Source organism: Platichthys flesus, chromosome 3, assembly GCF_949316205.1.
Source record: "Platichthys flesus chromosome 3, fPlaFle2.1, whole genome shotgun sequence".
Classification (NCBI taxonomy): domain Eukaryota; kingdom Metazoa; phylum Chordata; class Actinopteri; order Pleuronectiformes; family Pleuronectidae; genus Platichthys; species Platichthys flesus.
In genome coordinates this window covers 17,012,150-17,032,267 of record NC_084947.1, presented here as the reverse complement: position 1 = coordinate 17,032,267, position 20,118 = coordinate 17,012,150, and the positions used below count along the sequence as shown (strand labels likewise).

The window sequence follows — 20,118 nt, the reverse complement described above, 5'->3', positions numbered from 1 at the left end:
TCATCCATGTCCGACGACATTTGTGGTTAAGTAAAAAATGCTCAAGTCCATCTTGGTGTATTTTTGGGATTAGCATGTGAAATTATTAGTGCTGAGCAGTTTTGTCTGTGTGTTGTCAGTAGGGCAGAAAGTCCCTACTTCTATAACGGTGACGCTTCGAGGAGCACAGCCGGGTAGAGTGGGACCTCTCGGCCAAGGTGGTGAGGCTGTGACCCCGGCTCCCCCCCAGGAGCACAAGGTGTGTCTCATTTAAACGGCACATGTAACTTTTTATTGTTTACTTACCGTTAGCTCTTACATGACAGCGTGGTATAATGAATATTTATACCACGCTGGTACTATTGATCATATACTGAGGATTAAGCGTATAAATGAAAGTAGTATAAACGAAAGTAGTAGTCGTGGTATTTTTAAATATATAGTTTTTATTTATTGTCTGTATCAGTTTGTATTTGGATTAAAGCTTTAAATAGCTTGTTTCATAGAGCAGCTGTTTTCCTGGGTACCTACTTACAAGATAGAGATAAGATACATTTATTCATCCCAAACACATGCACAGACACAATCATGCAATTGAGGGAAATTTGTCCTCTGCTTTTAACCCATGTGGTGCAGGACACACAGAGCAGTGGGCAGCCATGTACGGCGCACGGGTAGCAGATGTTGGGGGAGTAGGGTGCCTTGTTCAGGGGCACTAGACAGTGGGGTTGGGAGAATCCTCTTGGATTTTTGGACAGATCCAAGTGTTGTTACTCCGTCCAGGTATTTTTTGTTATTGTTACTCCGTGGAGTCCAGTCAGATGTCTCCCCAATTTTCTGTCCATAGTCCAAGTTTTAATGCCACCTAACCCTACTCTTTTTTTTTTATAAGATTTTTTTAAGAAATATAAGATATATGCACTCCTACATATTGGGACAGAAACTAATATTTCCCTATTTTGAAATTTGACAATGGAACTTTACAATAAACCCTCCATGTCTGCAGAGTAAGAATCATTTCATTATTAACTATTTCCATATTCTGTCTAAAGGGGAGGCTTTGTAAAAAACAAGCTGTGATTCTAAAATGTTCATCTGACAGTGGCTAATAATAGCCTCGTACTATTACTGAAGACACTGCAAACACTGACTCTGTCATAAGTACTAGAGCTGGAGATTTACTGTGAATGTCAAGCAGTTATTTTTCCTCGGCTTTAATATAACTGGATTCATTATTATATTTGCCCTTTTACAGCAGTGAAAATCTGGGCTTGTGGTTTCCATGTGGTGATGCACCTGATGGGACCTGGTGCTGTAGCAGAGGCATCTGGGAGCCGCAGCCTGCTGATGAGACTGCACCCTGCCAGTAATGATGACCCCCCCCCCCCCCCACACACACACACACACACACACACACAACATGCACAGCACCTGGCTCACACCCTCCAGAAGGCTCCTCCGTTGAGACGCTTGGAACAGGCAACGCAGTCCCAGTCAGTTGTGGCTGAGCTGCTTCCATGTGCACGAATGGACAGCGCACTCTGCTAACGCTGCAGTGGTGGATTTAATGCTACAGTGTGCTGTCTCTTCTTTCACCTTTAATTTAAATGAGCAAATTCTGACAGCTACATACAGAGCATGATGATACGTCCTCCAGAGAGGAAATTATATCATGTGAAGATGAACTGCGACCTCACTGGACTTATGGTAACACTGTAACAGACTGTGGCAGACAGCAATTATTGGTTCAGACGATACACTACACTATCTTTTCCCTGAGTAGGCTGTGTGCTTGTTTAATTCCCTTTGTCCTCATCTTTATTAAAATACATCTTATGTATCTGCGTGATTAACAGGAACGCCACCTTTGCTGTCACAACTGGATGTTTACAAATCTACCGATATTGGTGGGGTGACTACATTTGAGTGTTAGTCATAGTTTTTATATTATGTCACAATAATTATATCATCATTACAGTTAATCATAATCATGTGGTTGCAGAAGCTGAAGTTCATGGCGTTGACTGTGCAATACTCACTTTGAATAATATGTACTATGCACACAAGAGGCTGCAATAATGAACAGATCCTATGTGTCAGTATTTATGGGAACGTTTGTTTGTTACATTTCCTCTATAACCTCATGTCCTCTATAATCTAATCTAAACTACTGTATGTGGCAATATTTCCCATCTGTGCTGGGTCATCACATCACTCTATATGAACCCCTTGTTTGACACTGTCGCAGTAAAAGCCTCTTTTTTTTCCAGAAGACAGTCCACTGTGTTCCATGTTACCAATCTAAATATTTAGTTCTGTGTACAACACTTGTAGCTTTGACAAGCTGAGAAACTCCTCTTATTCTAAATATAATGAAGGAGATTGGTCTCATGCGCGGTAGTTAAACTGCCATGTTTACAGCAGCAACATAAATACAGCCCACTCATCTCGGCACACATCCTGTTTTGAATTCCTCACATAGGCAGCAGTAAGATAAGATGAAGAGAGGAGTGTGTAGCTCTCCTCTTATAATAAGACAGGCTTTGTATGTAATAGGCAGGGACAGGATAATTGATGCTAGTCAGACAGAGCAACAGAGCTGCTGCAGCCTCCCATCATCAGCACCACTGGATACTGATGTTATCCAACGGAGGTCTCCTCTTCCAGTCTGTTCTGCTCTTCAGTTTTTGTTTTCTTCATACTGAATTTGAATCTACACTGCCTCTGATTTCACTGCTAAGATTTTTACATCAGATTATAAAGACTATTCTTTAATATGGGGAACCAGCGGTTCCTAATATAAGCTATAACTGTAGGGAACATACTGTACACTGCACTGTTGATTCCAGTTTGTCCTTGTACATTAAACTAGATTAAACTATACATTTATTTCATGCATACTCAACCATTCCTGTAGATGATTGAAATAACAATAGTTCATGTATGTAAATGTTCATGTAAATCTGTGTACTTACAAATATTCAAAAACATATACATATATAAACTCCCTATTTCCTAAAAGTGTAAATCAAAAGAAAGATTTACAGGACAGATGAAGAAAAATGATCAGTGATTCATTATATGTAATTAATCTTGTAAATACTTATGGGCTACATATACTCCTGATGCTTCACAGTCACAGAATGATTCATTAATAAAAATAGAAAAGAAAGAAAAAGAAAAAAAAATCCCAGCTCAGACTATCATGACACACTGGACAAACTCATCCACTGACCTTGTTGGTATGTTTATTATTAACTTTAAGATGCTTTTCCTGAGTGTGACGTACATGGCCAAGGGGTGGCGCTGTAATCACTTGGTCGTGATTTATATGAGAGGTCAAGCACAGTCTATGTGTGTGTATGTGAAAATAATTGTGAAAGTGTGTAAGCCAGAAAAAAGTGCACATTTCTGACGTCTCCTGTATATGTAGGGTAGATTGAATAAAATGACGATGGTGTCTTAGTGCAAACAACGTGTAAAGATTCACTACAGTATCTTGTAGATGCAGTTAAATTTAAACTTTGTAATTTTACACACTTTTATTAACACTGTCAAATCCCAACTGAACACCAGGGGCTCCTTTATAACTCACTCCGGGCCCAAGCTAAACAAAGGCTAAAAATAAGATCTTCACTATGGTCGATTAATCTTGAAGTATTTATCTTTTTTTAATAAATGTATCTACTTTGTTTGTTTGTTTATGTTTCAATTACATGCTTTGCATGTACTCTTATGTGTGTCCAAGAGGTGGCGTTGTAATCACTTCATCTAATTCGTGATTGCTTGAAAGGTGGAGCACGGTCTGTTTGATGTGTGTGTGTGTGTGTGTGTGTGTCTGTGTGCGTGCTTGTGAATTTATTTAGCAAATGTGAAAGCCTGAAGAAAGTGCATGTTTCTGATAGTAACAAAGATCAAGCCCAGTTGGAACGACACCCGCGCGCTTGAGTGTGTGTGCTCATGAGTTATTTTACAAGCCTTGAATTAGTGTCCTTCGTTGAAAGTCTGTCTCTTTGTCAAAGGTAAAATATACTATATAAAAACTGAGGAGGATGTTTACATGTCAAATACGTCATGTAAAGTTATATGTATTAAGTTATAAATAAATAAATATTCAAACTTCTTACTTTGACTGATTGCTGTCACAGCCAAACGTACCACCTGGGGCCACTTGAACTATCTGTGGTTCCAAGCTCAACATGAACTGAACATCTTTAACTTTGGACAACTCATCTTGACGGAAAGTCTGTCAGTACAATTATACTTTTAACACTACAATGTTCATTTTAGACAAAGACATTACAGGCTTTGTGTTGAACCCTCCCCTCCCCTCCCCTAACCTCTGTCGGGGCCCCTGGGGAGCAGTGAGCATGTGCCCGGGCATCAGTGAGTGAGGGGGCCATTCTATCACCGCCCCTGCGGAGCTGCCATATCATCAAAGTTTCTCCGGCACTTCTTCCTGCGCCCGGAGCCGGACGAGAGAAATCTCTGCCCCCAAGAGCCGAGAGGACACCGGAGAGAGGCTGGAATTAAAACCCGCCCTCCGGAGGGATCTCATTTCCCCCCAAAACCTCCCATTTTTTCTCTCTCTCTCTTCCCTCTCTTCCTCTCTCTCTCTTTCCCTCTCTCTGTCTCTCTCTCTCTCTCGCCCCTCTCTCCTCCTTCACCTTTATCCCTCGCTTTCCGCCGTCTCCCCCACCACAATCATGGATCTCGCGGCGAGATGTTTGCTCCTGCTCTCCTGGCTCGGCTGCGCGATATCGGCGATCGATTTGGACGCGATCGATCCGGGTTACTACGTGGAGCCCGCTGCCACATCAGAGCCGATCGACTACAAGGATCCCTGTAAAGCCGGTGAGAGATTCCCCTCTTTGCCCCCGCGGTGTGATTTGTTTCACCTTATTTACGTGGAGGTAGAAACATGCCACGACTCTTGCTCTCTTGCTCTCTCTCGCTCTCTCTCTCTCTCTCTCTCTCTCTGTCCTTCTGTGTGTGTGTGTGTGTGTGAGTGGATCTTGCAGAGAGATGACAGCAGTGCCTGTAGTTTTTAAAAGGCTCCAGAGAACACAATGTGCGTCTGTTTTGCACTGAATGACACAGTTTATTGTGCAGTTTTGAAAACATTTGAAGCTGCTGGGTGAAGAGTGACTGAAAGGACCTGAAAATCCCAAAAAAACAAGGGAGGGGAGGGGGATGAGTCTGAGTAAATCCATGAAAAGTTTGGTCTTAAGTTCCAGTGTGTCTTTTATTCTTTTAAAACGTGATCGTGTGAAGCTGAAGGCTGTGTCCTGGGCTGTATGGAGGAGAGCTGCTGGGAAAACAAAGGCTTTTGTGAATCTTCTCCCTTCCTGGTTGTGTTTTTTTTTTTTTGTCCCTGCACAAATATTCTCCTTTTTTTCCACCGGCTGTTCACAGGCCACTAAAATAAAGTGGAGGAGGAGAGAGAGAGAGAGAGAGTACAGTGGAGCTCATGCACACATAATTCTGCTGGCTGATGTCTCACGGCTCAAAGTATAAACGTGTCTGCTTCTTTTCTGCATTTTCCCTCATTATTTGGCTAAAGTGAATCAGACTTGTCATTGTAATCTTTTTTTTTTTTTTTTTTCCTCCACTGTGAACTCACTGTCTTGCCAAATCCCTTTGGGGGAGTTTGAACAGATTGCGTTTTCCATCTGGTGAAAGTATTCAGGTTACAGATACAGAGAGTTGGCTTCAGTCGAAGTGACCTCTAAAGTCCTGGAAGTGTGCACCGGTTTGGCATTTGAAGATTTCTGATGTGGCAGGCGATTATAAAAAAAGAGAGAAAGAAAGAAAAGAAAAGAAAAGCCACAATTCAGTCTTCAGCTCTCCTCCACCTACAGTGTCTGTTTTCTCCATCTTTACCCCGGAGATGATTAGTAAATGACGAGGGGGGGGCTTGCAATTGGGCTTTTCAATGGGCATGACAAAGGTCAGGCTGCAGATGAACCGTGTCCCACGTATGAGTCAACGGATGTCCGGCTTTTGCGTCACTGTTTACACTGACTCGTTCAAGTGTTCCCACCAGATAGTTTGTGTTGTTTTACTGGACATTGACGTGGTGTCCAGATGACTCAAGACTGAGAGGTTAACTGTTGATGGCTATGTGTTTCGATTCCTCTTAACATTCCCACTCGATAATCCCCGTCATGATCACTGAGGATATCGTCATTATTACAAACACCACTTTGAATTGTCATTTGAATTGATTGCGGTTTTGTTTTTTATGCTTTGGACGCTCACAAGTACAAACTCCCACTCCCCTGAACCCTCATCTCCTCCAACTCCCACCTGCCCTTTCTCCTTCCAGGCCAAACGTCCAAGATCTCCCTGCTCCTCTACACACACTAGATGCACCGGAGACAACATATTCCACTACATAGTCACCTCCACACACCAGCGTCTGCAGGACTTATAGAGTTGATGTATTGTGCATTATTGATTTCTTTTTTCCTCTCCTCATTTTTCCATCACATCCCTTCCACGAATCCATCCGATCGCTCTCTGTCGCGTCCGGGTCAGCATTTTCGTGTCACGCTGCTTCCCCTCGGAGAAAAGTAAAAACTGCTTACTGCCGTGTGAAGTTTCGGATGCAGTGAGAGGAGCTCTGTGAGGAGAGAATTTCATGTTTGTCCTCTGCAGGCTTGTCCTTGCTTTACACTGATGTCAGGGTTTTTACCAACTGATCCTAGGCTACTTGTTTCTCTCTTGAAAGTGAGTATAATGACTCCCATTCAGGTGTTTGTTGGAAAAACAAGACACCTTGACAACCACATGGTGACCGTTTCATTTCCCCCACAGTGTTTAAAACACACTTAAAGGGAGGTCTCCATCTCTTGATTAAGTGATGCCCGCTCTGCCTTCATTCAGCAAAAAAAAAAAAACAGCTCGCATCCACGAACCGTGAAATAGCTCATCACTACGGCAGACAAGATATAAATGTGCTCCGATTGGAGTGAGCAGTGCAATAACACTGAAGTAATGCCATCTATTTAGAAAGTTTACCAGTGGAAAATTCCTTAGTCTGCACAACTCCAAACTTGGCAGCGTCCCAGGAAGTCATTTAAGACTCCCAACAACCCACTGAGATTAGATCCACTCGTTTTCAACATGAAAAATAGATGAGAGGCAGTCACGCTCATTGTCTTCGCTGCTTAAATTATAATTCGGAGAAAGAGTTGACGTGTACATGTGCATTAACTCATGCAACAGACGTCTTCATTACGTCCTGTGAGAGTCTGTTGAGGCTTTAGGTCCGCGCTTTTCCCTTCCAGCTCCTGTGCTGCTGTGGCCTCAGCTGCAGGAAGGGCAACCCGCAAAGCGCCCTTCTCCTCCTCCTCCTCCTGTCTTATGCAAGTAGTCCTCCCGTCTCCCTGTGGCCCCCTGGCCCTCTCCTGTGCCTGGCTTGAGCACTTCTCACAGACTGTATAGGTCATTCACCTCATGCCAAGGGAGAGCACGGCTGCTAGGCGGGCAGGGCGGCTCGCTCTGTGTGTCACAGCAGCTCAGCGCAGGTGAGCGCAGGCCATTCACAGGGGAGCGTTGCTATTGAAGTCATTCCTCTCAAGGGCCTTGACTTTGAATTGGTTGTTTAGGTTAAATGTTTAGGCTACGTTTTGAAAATGCATGAACTTGGATACACCTTGCATCAACAGGGCTCCGGAGTTCTTCGAGCTGCTAAAATGGGGGAAGTTTGAAAACACGTTAGTCTGGACAGGCAGAAATGCAGATTGTTGGAAACAATGATATAGACACAAACCACCGCTTGCTGATTTGGTGTTTTCGGTCACAGTGAAGCCTTCGCTGATTCGTCAGTCCTCTGTCACATGACCCCCTTCTGGAAGAAATCCACCGGCATTAGTCTTGGCTACCAGTATAGAACACAACATGGATAATCAGTTACAGGCATCACAGACTCTGTTGTCATTTTACAATGATGCAACTGCTTCCATGTGAAGGAGACGAGTTGTTGTCTGTGACAACCGATGGCTTCCTGTTTACACCCACACAGGCATGCCCAGTGTATGTGAGTGGTCAGGGGATATGCGTTTCATGCGTGTTAGTGTGTACGGGGGATTAAGACTGATCCAGAGCCGTGTTTGTGGCTCGTGTGGACGGAGGTCGTTTCAGTTTGAAACACAGTTCTAAAAATCACAGAGTAGATGACACTCGTTGTGACCCAGCTCTCTCCCCTCCGTCCTGCTCTGTGTGATGGGCCTGTTGAACTCCATGATTGGGCCTTCAAGCAACACTTAGGCAGATACTTTTCTTTTATCATGGAATTCGAGCTGCATGGCCGAGCCCACGCTGGGTGTTTTTTTACATTACAGGACCCCTGCCATTCCCCTCTCCACGGGGTTCAGGTGATTAGGGAGCCAATCTATTGGCACGATCTCAGCGCGTTAGTTGGAACAATATGTTTGTCGTCAGAGCTAAGTAATAACTAATCTTGCATTGCAATAATACCGAATCTGGGTATGGAGCCTGAGCAGAAACAAACGCACTGGGAGAGAGAACTCATTTGAATGGCTCACAGAAAGCCCAATTAGCCTACGTTAAAGAACAGCTTATCCGACATCATTATTCTCAGTGTGTTTTTCAAAATAATTCATCTGTGCTGCAGCGCTGTTCATGTCGAAGAATTGTTTTTCTTCTTCCTCCACCTGTATGGAATAAATAAGGTGTTTTTCTTCAGCTTCGTATTTATGGAAAGTGTGGAAGATATCTTCCAGATTTAGTTCATCCGCAAACCCATTTAAACTTTGTTTTGGACATCTGTTCTGAGTCAACCTGCTGTTTCCTCGCGCCAGACACTGTGACTGTGTGTTCATCTGCTGTCCAAAACCACAAATATGAAGGCTGGATGGTCAAAATAAGTTTAGTCAAAGGTGAAAACTCCTGCAGTGTCGCAATGAATTATTCATCCTCGTAAAGGGTCTCAATCCTGTGTATCGCTGACATTAAAAAAGACAAATGGCTGTGGAGCTGATGAGTCATTAGAGGGGGTTCGACCGGCAGTAGGGTGTATCAGTAATCAGTGGCAGGGATGAGCTGGGAAATCCAATCTGCTAATGGGCCTGATGGAGTGTGAAATGTTAAAGGGGCTGGCAGTCTCTTGCTGTGTGCCCTTTGCAGCTGAAGCCGCACTCGTCTTCTCAATAAGATTGAAGCCTCGGCACGGTGACAGAAACTCTGTCTTGATCAGCAGGGGCTGATGAGGCTTCAGGCTTTGATCGAAGAATAATTGCCCAAGACTCCGGACGTAGCTGGAGACCTGAGCCGGAGCCTCGCCTCCTAAGTTACCTTCTTTTTTTTTCTCGAATGAGCGGATAAGCTGAGTTTTTCTTCCGTTTCTCTCCTCCGCCGTGGTCTCCAATAGCAGTGTTAGGAAATGTCACAGTAAGAGTTTGCGGAAGAAGCAGCTGGTGTTGTTTTTACAGAGGAGAAAGATGCCATATCTACAACACAACAGGCCGGCATAGTACAATCCATCATTGCTTTGTTCGGAGTATGCATTTCTTTTCTCTTTACTTAAGAGCAGTTTTTCCACACGTTGGCTTTCAACTCTTCTACTTTTTTTTTCTCTGCAGTGTAAAAAAAACAGCGTCCGCGGGGACAATGGCTTCACTGACCGAATTAAACCTGAAAGGTGACACTACACTGGCATTAGATCGTAATCACCTAAACTCAATATACTATTGGCCTCTATTGGAATTCAAATGCAGCGTTTGTTACCAAACACAGGCTGTGAAAGGCGGTGCCAGGGCATTGTGATGCAGCGCAGGCTTACATATTGGCCCGGCTCATCATTAGGTCTTGTATGCAGAGAGACTGCCTTAAATGTCCCTTGTCAGCACAGCGAGGAGCGTAAATCACGGCGACATCGCAATGAAGCCGCTGCGGCTAAGTATAGGCTGGTGTTGGTGTCTGTAAGGGCTTAGTATGGATGTTTGTGCATGTTTTTAATGGCAGATGTTGCGGCCCTGCTATTCACGGAAGGAGATTTATGAGAGTGTACAGGGAATTTGACACTGCAGTGGTTGAGGCGAGGGCATTACACGAATCAATGGGATTAATTTGATTGAGATCTCATGTGTAATCTGACTGGATCCACTGATTGACGGGGGGTGTGTGTGTGTGTGTGTGTGGGGGGGGAGTAGTCTGAGATGAGAAGGATTATGATGGATTAGATTAATTAAAAAAATTCACTGGTGGGGAAAGGTTGCACTAGTTTAAAACATTTTTTTTATCGAATCCAATATTTTTTTTCACATATTCATTATCATAAATGTTCACTCAAATTTGAATGTATGCTACTATTTGTATTTTTTAATTACGAGCATTTCCCCCACCTTTCACCCAGCTGCGTTTCTTCTCAGGCGATGTGTCAATTTGACCATGGAGTAAATTCCCATTGTAGAGAAGTGGATACAGATTGTAGAGTCTAAAATCTGTATCCACTTTTATTACCTCACCACATCTTCTCCCCAGCTATCAGCAACATTTGAACCAGGTTCAATCCCTCATTCGTATATTTTATCTGAAAAGAAAATAACCAAGACATTATTTTTTTTGTATAAATAAAAAGGCACATGTGAGCCAGAGCAGCAATAAAAACCCGCTCCACTATTACCTAACCATTCTGCATAGATATTAGTATTATCGCTGCAGCTGTTGTCCTTTAGGTAATGAATATTGTTTGGAGAGAGATGCAGCGCTGTACTCTGTGGTGATCACTTGCCATCTGCCACGCTCCCTGAGCTTTAATCTTCAGTGCAACACACCCGTCTCACTGTGTTTGTACTTAATATCATTACGGCTCCTCTGTATCTGGATGAGTTTATCACCTTTCTCCAAAAACCTGTCCTCAATCCCAGGATGGAGTCGTGTACAAAAGATTCCCTAAAACCGCGCGCCTGTGGATAATTAAAGCCAGGAGACATGGGGGGGGGGGGGGATTAATTCGCAATCCCTGCCAGTCTCCCTGTAAACCTGCGACAGCGTCTCCAGGACGACTGCTGCGCCCGGGGGAAATGAGTCCTCATGCCACCGGGCCGTGCATTTGCTCACTTCAAATCTCCACTGTCGTCTGAGAACAATGACACTGTGGATTAAAGCGGCCTGTCTCCGGCACAGTGGCGGATGATTGGGACTCAGCCATGGGCAGAGAGCGCAGCCCCTTGTGAACCTCATGGGGGTGGGAGGAAAAAACCTGCACTTAGTTATTTAGTCATGGCCTGGGCACATCAAGCGAGTCTGGTGCAATAAAGAAACATCCTCCAATTGTTTAATTTTTCCCAGCCAATGTGGAGCGAAAAGGAGCTTGAGAGAATTGTTTTGAATGTGCTCTTATGCGACCGCAACTTGGAATGAATTCTTCATGCACTGCCTGTTCTTTTCAGTGCTCGGCAGTTCTGAGAATCAAATAAAAAAATGATACAACGATAAAAGAGAGAAGAGAAAAAGGACTTGCTGTACTCAGCCCATACTGCTCAACATCTGGTAGCTTCCCCTTGTCAGCTGCGTTTTTGGCAACGGCTGCCGATGTGAAGACACCAATGTGGGCAGTCTGTTTAGTCACTCCTGGATTTTGGTCGTAGTGAATAAGAGTCTAACGCAGGCACAAATGAGAGGATCCCTTTGACCTCTGGAATTTAAACCCATCCTCTGTGCATGTCAGGTCCTGCCAGCAGTGATCTACACCTCTCCCTATCGCTGTCATTAGCCTCTAAAGTCAAACACAGTCCTTCTCCTGCGTATCCTCTGTAACCTAAAGGTTGAAAGACTGGCCCGCATCCACAGCAATCCAGATTGTTTCAATGTTACTCCTCATGGTGAGCAGGGGTGTGAACCAAGTGGTTTATTTTTTATATTCCTTAGTTTCTTTGTGCTTTCCCTCTTGTCTCAGTCCTCTGTCAAACTGTTAAACAGTGCAGAGGATAAAAGCGCACTAACATAAAAGGAACAGGCCTCAAAACTAACTACACAAAATTTACTTTTTCTCGGTTATTTCGAAGTAATTGCAGCTTGTTTCAGCGTGACACCGTGAAGATTTACAGATACAAGCACCACCAGTGGAAATCGCTCCCATTAGCTCAGTAGTTACAGCGGCTCTCCGGGCTTCTCCTCCTTCAGGGTTGGTGTCGCCTCCACCACGCTAACCTCCAAACACACATCGAGAAGCCTCTCATTTTCTTTTCTGCCTTCCCTAATCAGAGCTGCAGTGTGGGCAGCAGGGATAAGCCTTATCCTCCCTTCTCGTCCATGTCATCTATTGTTCGGACATAGGTCACAGTGCCACTAATTTGCTTTCTCTCCCCCCTCGTCTCCTTCCTCAATAGCCCCCCCACCCCCACCAACTCCTGCACACAAGCCAGGTCATAAATTCTGGAAACGTGCTGGTGTTAAAAGCTTGTAAACTCAAGCGCCCTGTCCCTGCGGAGAGGACTCCCGGATTATCCTCCGCAGAAATGGGGGCATTTGGTTAAGAATCCCATAAAGCACATTCCTCATAAAGTGGGACTGTTTGGTTATTTCTCCTTGGCCTCATTAAAGAGCTATTACTCGTTCAAGGTGCCCCATATTCCTCCACGGAGGCAGCGTCAACGTCTCGCTGGATCATATCTGATGGCTCTCATTAACTTACCAAGGGCGCTGAAGCACCCACACTGTGAGGTTTGTTGTTTGGTCCCATCTGGACGGAACCTGGCTCAGTGAAGGATCCGGATCATGTCACTGCTCAGGTTCCTGAGTTCATACTCTTGCTTCATTGAATGAACCTTCATGAACCATGTGCACTGTGTTGCCTACATGTGTACGCTGTAATTTGGAGTCAAGACAAAGTGTGCTTCCTGTTATCCAAACAGATATGCTGCGGATTCTGTTTCGTTGTAAAAGGTGTGTGTATGTGATCTGACATGTGCCGTCTCTGTCTGTCTGTTTCAGTTGCCTTTCTGGGAGACATCGCTCTGGACGAGGAGGACATGCGGATGTTTAAAGTGGACAGGATAATAGATTTGGCTCAGAGAACTGTCCAGACTGTCAATCACACAGAAACAGGTAATGACAGCAGAAACCAATTCTTCAAACGTTATAACGCGAGGTGAAAAATGGAGCACCAAGGCAAAGGGTTTTGTTTTGTAACTCCACATAAAGTTGCAAAAAAAACCCTGAAAATAGCACAGCTCCTTCATTTTGAACCTCATTTGGGAATAATTACATATATAAAGACATTTAACACTCTAACATAAGGACGGTCAAACCGCTCAGATACTTTGCAGCAGCAGCCTGTTTCAGATTGTAGCATTGCGTTTTTCACGATGTCTCTTAAAAAGTTTATGCACAACTATGTGATCACGGCACATTGCTACACCTGTACCTCCATGTTCAAGGCTCAGCAGTAATTGCCGGGCTTTGTCGGGCTAAATGTTGTTTTTAAGAGAAAAGACAGCATTTAAGCAACAGCTGTGAGTCAGAGGGGACAGAACTTTGCAATCCCATAAAATGCAGGCGAGCGTGAACCAGCATGTATGCGCATGTTGCCGTCAGTGCTTGAATGGGATCGGTTTGCTGTTTCCCTCTCTTGACTTTAATAAAAAATGTCGAGGAGATGCTTTCGGAGGATTAAAAATACATTTCAACTGCTCCTAAAATATTCATCTCAGTTAAACCGATTCCCAAAGCAAACACTGACGTCTGAGGTCGGGAAGGAAGAGGAGACTCAGGCATCACGACTTAAAAAACACATCCAGCGGGGGTGCTGCATTTATTTCTCGTTAAGCTTTGTTCCCACGTAGTTTTCCCCTCAGTTTATCCCCCACTGGATCCCCTCACACAGGTGTGGCTTCTAATAAGTAATACAGATAACCTTTACTCAGGTTTGTTTTTTCCGGTCTGAGGAACTTACAAATCAACACTTTAAATAATATTAATGTTCCGATAGGTTTGACCGTCTTAACTGAAAAGATCACGCATGAACAAAATCTAGGAACATTCAACAATTACTTCCCTTAGTTAGCTGCTCCTTTTAAGTGCGGCCACAATTTATAAAAAATATGACATTTCAAGTAGCGTCACCCCTTGAAACACAGTATTTCATGTGGTACATGTCAATGTGGGACTTTCCATCATGAAATATTGCTAAATTACTGACATTTTGGCGAGACCTAGCTAATGCTACACTACTGGAACTCACCCCTTCCTCACCACTTTAAAAACATTACGGGTCAGTGGCAGGACAGCACAACTGCTGTTTTTGGAGCAAAACAAATATACTTTTTTAGGCATTTTCCAGGCTGGTATCTGTATCAGAACATTTCAAGACATCATCTCTATTTCGGTGTTTCGCTTTTCACTTTTTAATGATTAGTTCTCAGTATTTGCACATCGTTCTAAAGTGTTAATTGTGAAACAACTCAAACCACGATGGTGCCAAATAAATCAGTTTGTTCATCCAAAACATTTCACAACAACGGTTTAGTCTTTGACCTAATCCCCCTGGACTGTGAACCTGCGTGTTCCACGTACACCACAGAGCAGCGACAGTTAAATAACAAACATGAGCCAAACAACAAGTGAAACATCCTTTCGAACCTTCCTCTATGAATGAAGATAGTGCATTTAATCACATAATAATTATAATTAACACATCTTCCACAATTTCATGTCTTCCCAGCACTTCTTATCACTGAGATTTGGCTGTTATCAGACTATTCCTCAACACATGCACAAGTGTATGTGCTAATTGATCTCTCCAGGCTGCTGAGATTTACTCCTGCAGACTAAAATTCAACAGAACACATTGTTCCTGCAAACTGTGGCGTCACGTAAAAATTGGAAGAGATGAGGGCTGGCACAGCTTGGAGCAGCGTTTTAGAACAACAAACAGTGCGCAGGATGGTTTGAATCCAGATGTACTTGTTTTTGTTGCCTCAGCGAAACCTGTTGTATAAAGAGTAAGATTAAAGATTGTAAGATTAAATCAGCTGATATCTCATAATAAAGCTATTTTTTAAAACCTTTTCTGAAAGCATGACCTCCTAAGGCGTGTTAAAGCAATCTTTTTATAAATCCTGAAGCACTGTCAGGTAATAATATATAATCAAGGTTCAGCAGAATTTCATTATAGTTAAAAAGCTTCTCCCGAAAATGAGTAAAGTCAGCGGTTGGAAGTTTAATCTCTAAAGACAACGGTGTCCCAGCTCTGTATTAGCACATAAGAGCTGATATTCTTAATAATTTGGCTAGAGAAAAAAAATCAAAGGATAACATAAAGGAATGATAGCACATTGTCTTTCAATCCATCTACATTGTTTGATTTCATCAAAACATAACATCTTTCCAACACATTCATCAGATTCACACACCACGTACTGTCCTACTTTATAAGGAAAGGATTTACATCTGCTTATTTAAACAAAGGATGTATTTTTGTACAATGTTGTAATGTAACATACGTAATTCATCTCTCAGCACTGACATTATTATTCCTGGATGTGATTATTAATGATAAGAAAATAATATATCAAGGCTCAAAGGGGATTTTGCAGCATGTATTTCTAGCGGTCCATAATTAGATTCTAGAATAAAAATGTCATCATTTGTTTTGACATATTAGCTCAGTTCCAGATAATGAGAACATTTTTATCTGTGTCAGTTTAATTATTCTTCCAATGACTTAATGCAGAGGATAAAGTGTCAATTAAAACCAAAGTAATACTTTCATTGGACACTTATTGCTGACTGTTGATTGTTCAGAAGTTTCTTTTACATATAAAATACATCAAAACATACCAGATACAGTTTTCTCTATTTATCTTCCCAACATATTATAATCACCATGGTGCAGATGGAGCTTAGTCTCCATGGTTACTCTACATTGTCTGTTTGAGTGACTTTAACAGTGAAATTAATTTGAGAGAAGAAAGAACTCGGCTTCAATACAATTTCATTCATGCAAAACAGGAAAAACAATGCTGTTTGAACAAATGCCTCTGCCAAAGAAAGTGAATCTAATGTCTTTAATGAGAAATGATAATCACAATTTCTAAATAAAACTTTGAATAAAGTCCACATTTTTCATCCAAGCTACCGTCCGAGGGGCTCAGCGTGTTTGTGCGTATTCCCTCTGTCAGAACCAGAATTGTACTTAATATTCAATCTTCTACTTTTTGTCGTTGTTTTTGATTTGAAACACTCAGGATTGACCAATCAGAACAGCCAAAATAGACATGGCTCACATCGCAGGAAAAGGGCGGCCACTTCCAGACCGGAGCGCGTCTGGCCTGAAGGTGTTATTCCCTATGTCATCAGTGGTAACTTCAGTGGTAAGTAACAATGATAAACCGATCAGGTAAAAAGTCAAATATGTATTTAATGTAATGGAGCACGCATAATCCAAATTTTAATTGTATAATTCAGAGACATGAAGACCATAAAATATTATTCTTGGATGTGGATAAAAATACAAGATTCAACATTGCTGAAATGTTATGGAAAGGAAGTTAAGTCGTTGTACATGAGACTAATTCCTCAAATTAAATAAATCAGTAGATTGAGAATTATTCCGCTGTTACATGTCATGTAGTCCTCTCACCTTAAAAGGTTTATATGATGTGGTTTGTGCTGGCTAATTATTCAAACCAAAATAAGTGGAGATTTATATGTAAAAATGCAACATTAAGAAAGTCTGATTTTTCAACATAAACACATTATAAAGGATTAAGACCCTGTTTTCACGCCCGTCACAAAAACAACTGTACGGATTTCCTCAAACCTTTGTGGAAGTTTCTGGTCAGGGAACAACCCATCAAATGTTGTCGCAGATTGGGATCAAGGGGCAGATCCAAGATTCTTAATTTTTCAAAGTTGTTGTTGATTTCTCGGAGAAGACTATTAATCTGGTACATTATGGAACCCGAATTTGGTGCAGCTTGATTCAATTTAAGTGACTGTCGGGGGTAGCGGAGGTTTGCACCCTACTAGATCATCCTGTTTTCATCTTTATTTCCTGTAACTCTCCATCCAACTGAAACAAACTTTTCTATCGTCCTTTATTTAAATGAAATCGTGATGTTATGTTTTTGGCAGCTCCACTGATATTACCGTCTGTGTCCTATTCAGGCAGCCAGCGGGCTATATTCCGCCAAGCCATGCGGCACTGGGAGAAGCACACCTGTGTGACCTTTGTAGAGCGGACGCAGGAGGAGAGCTATATTGTCTTCACCTACCGACCATGTGGGTGAGTCAGTGGGTTCTGTAGCTCCCACGTGAAGGATCTGAACAATGGTCACCCTCTGTCGAGCCTTCGCAATCTACCCCTAATTACTTAGCGCCTTAATAGGTTTGCTTGCTTCCTTCTCTGCAGCCACCCTCCATTGTTATCACTCTCTGTTCTCAGAGTCTCTGTGTGAGCTGTTATTTCTGCCCCCTAGCCCTTTAGGAGACATTCAGTGGCCAGGAATGTTTCCTGTGCCTCATCATCGCACTGCATCACTCCCCCAGCACTTTAGTCATACATGGTGCACACGACTGCGCCCAGGGGGGAGACTTCCACAGCCTCTCCACAACCCTGTTTACCGCACTCCGCTCAAGTTACGCTCAGTGTCCACTCAGCGTTTCTCCTTAAACACAGGGGAAGCGCTGCTTGCGGCTCCTGTAGTTGCTAAGCGACTATTCACAACCTGTTTGGACGTGCAGTGCTCTGTTATTTAATTATGAAATATTTTTAAAATTAAAACAGTTTGCTGCCACTGGGCGCACAAACCAGGGCGGCCTATTAATTTAGAAGTTTGAAAAAAGGGGGCGAGATGTTAGGGGTGGTATTAGAGAGGCTCCCAGAAGACATGCAAACCTAAAGTGTTGTAACCGCACACAGATGTGGACCACAAACTGGAAGCATTATGCCATTACACACAGTTTACCACTGATAGGTATCATTGAAGACCAACAGAAAGCGGATGCAGCTCCTGAAACGCAAACTTTTCTTTCCCAGCCAACTGTTGATAGCCATTTTTAGCCCGGTAACTGGCCTCTGGAGCAACAGGGATGACATTATCCATGCAGGCGGCAGCGGTTAGCAGTGGGAACACTCGGCTCTGCTGCATATCCAGCAGGCCCCCGTCTGTCCTGTGCAAAGTTCAAGGCGTGTCTCAGGAGAGCCTGGCTGGGCCGGCAGTAATTAGAGAGCGGCCGTCTGGGCCACAGGGCCGTGATGTGTGCGCCCGTCCTACAGACTCCCACACTGAACCTCTCATGTCACGCTGGGATGGAGCGCTGCAGTCGGCCGGTTTCCACTGTCACTCTCAGCATCTGCACTGGCAATTGGACGAATGAATGTCACTGCTGTAAGTGTGGAGTACGAGTCGCCTCATACATAAAACCCACCCGCGGTTGTTGAGATAATGTCATTCTCCTCAAAAGCTTCATTATATACTGTCCGTAGAGAGCACGTTAAATATATATACAGCGGCCAGTCGATGTTATACAGCCAACCCCCCCCCCCCCCCCCCTTCTTCTCAACCTGGAAACATGACTTTTTCTGGCCTCTCTCTGTAGTTTCCACGAGCTTGTTAGTGATTTTGGAAAACATAAAGTCTAGTCACTGTATTTTGGCTTCGGTAACACTGATCCTCTCTGTGTGCGTGTCTGCTTGCTGATTCATAGGTGCTGCTCCTATGTGGGTCGCCGGGGAGGGGGCCCCCAAGCCATATCCATCGGGAAAAACTGTGACAAGTTTGGCATTGTGGTGCACGAGCTGGGTCACGTGATTGGCTTCTGGCACGAACACACGCGGCCCGACCGAGACGAACACGTCAGCATTATCAGGGACAACATTCAGCCAGGTATGCGCATGGACTCTCACTGATCCCTCAGCAATAATGTCAGAGAGATGAAAGTAATGAATGTCACATGTGTGTACACGCAGAGTCTGAGCTGAGATTGTAAACAAAAACACAGAAAGGGAAAACCAGTGGGGTTTACACTCATCTTCATCTTTATGCAGCTTTCTATTAAAAAGTGGTTTTAGACATGTTGCACCACACACGCACTATAAACAACCAGTCGTGACAGCCAGTCACCAGGCCAGGTTAAAATTACATTATTTCTGCCCTCCACTTACACAGGTGGTTCATTCCTATCTGTATCATCATTGTTTAGTAATGTCTTCACACAGAGCTCAGATCTATTCACCTTTGACATACATACATCATGAGGGTTTTTCAGTAGGAATCAGCTTCATATTTTTTTCCGCTTTCACAGGACAGGAGTATAACTTCTTGAAGATGGAACCAGGGGAGGTGGACTCACTGGGAGAAGTCTATGACTTTGACAGTATCATGCACTATGCCAGGAATACATTCTCCAGGTAGGAGCAAACTTAAAGTTCACCCTGCAGGCCCCAGACATGAAATCTGGCCTCGGATCAAGTCGCGCTGTTTCCTCTCTCGGCTGTATAACCTTTTAACCCGTCATCTTGTTTTCCATCTCTGTCCGTGGTGTTTTATGACTGTATGGATCTGTAATGCACCAGCTCACCAGTGTCTATGGCCCGCTGCTGACTAATGTGGCTGGATTCCCCGAAGCTAGGGAGGAAGAAAGAAACACTTCATTCCTCTCAATAATAAATCACTAGAAATCTTATCGTGCAGCCTGAGGACATCAGGTTTTGAAAGGCCTCTCTGTTGCTTCAATCTTTGTGGTGGGTCTGAATTATTTTCTCTCTATTTGAGTTTGTGTGCAAAGAGATAGAAACTGATTTCTTCAGATTGGGTGGGTTTTTAGTAGCTTCTAATTAGGAGCAAGGACTATTCTCTTGTCTAGGTTTTTTTCTTTGCTTTTACAATCAATGGGGCGTGGAGCTTCAGGCAGATCACAGGGTGCACTCATTTGAGTTAGGTAATATTTGAGTTTAAATAGCTTATAAATTATAACTGAATCAGAGCCCCAGAGGATCCAAATAATCCACATGGTGCATGAAGAAACCTGAAGTGTTCCTGTTTTACCTTTTGGGATCGGAGCGGATTAGAGTCTGTGTGTCTTATGTGCAGCTGTGTCGTTGCTTAACACTGTAGGTTTTATCAGTTCTGGCATCAAAACAGCATCTTTACACTTTTCATGCTC

General features: G+C 43.3%; 1 protein-coding gene across 2 annotated transcripts in view; it reads left to right on the top strand.

Annotated features, from left to right (window-relative positions):
- The first annotated feature begins 4,473 nt into the window (after nucleotides 1–4,473).
- The window catches only part of bmp1a (bone morphogenetic protein 1a), a 31,254-nt gene continuing 15,609 nt past the window's right edge, over nucleotides 4,474–20,118 (top strand). The window contains exons 1-6 of one of the 2 annotated variants that reach the window (XM_062382236.1): nucleotides 4,474–4,833; nucleotides 12,943–13,056; nucleotides 16,197–16,322; nucleotides 17,119–17,236; nucleotides 18,661–18,839; nucleotides 19,258–19,363. In XM_062382236.1, coding sequence (XP_062238220.1) covers nucleotides 4,686–4,833; nucleotides 12,943–13,056; nucleotides 16,197–16,322; nucleotides 17,119–17,236; nucleotides 18,661–18,839; nucleotides 19,258–19,363 — 791 coding nt within the window. In that variant the 5' untranslated portion in view covers nucleotides 4,474–4,685. The remainder of the gene's footprint in view (nucleotides 4,834–12,942; nucleotides 13,057–16,196; nucleotides 16,323–17,118; nucleotides 17,237–18,660; nucleotides 18,840–19,257; nucleotides 19,364–20,118) is intronic. The other variant, XM_062382237.1, reaches the window with a different exon arrangement.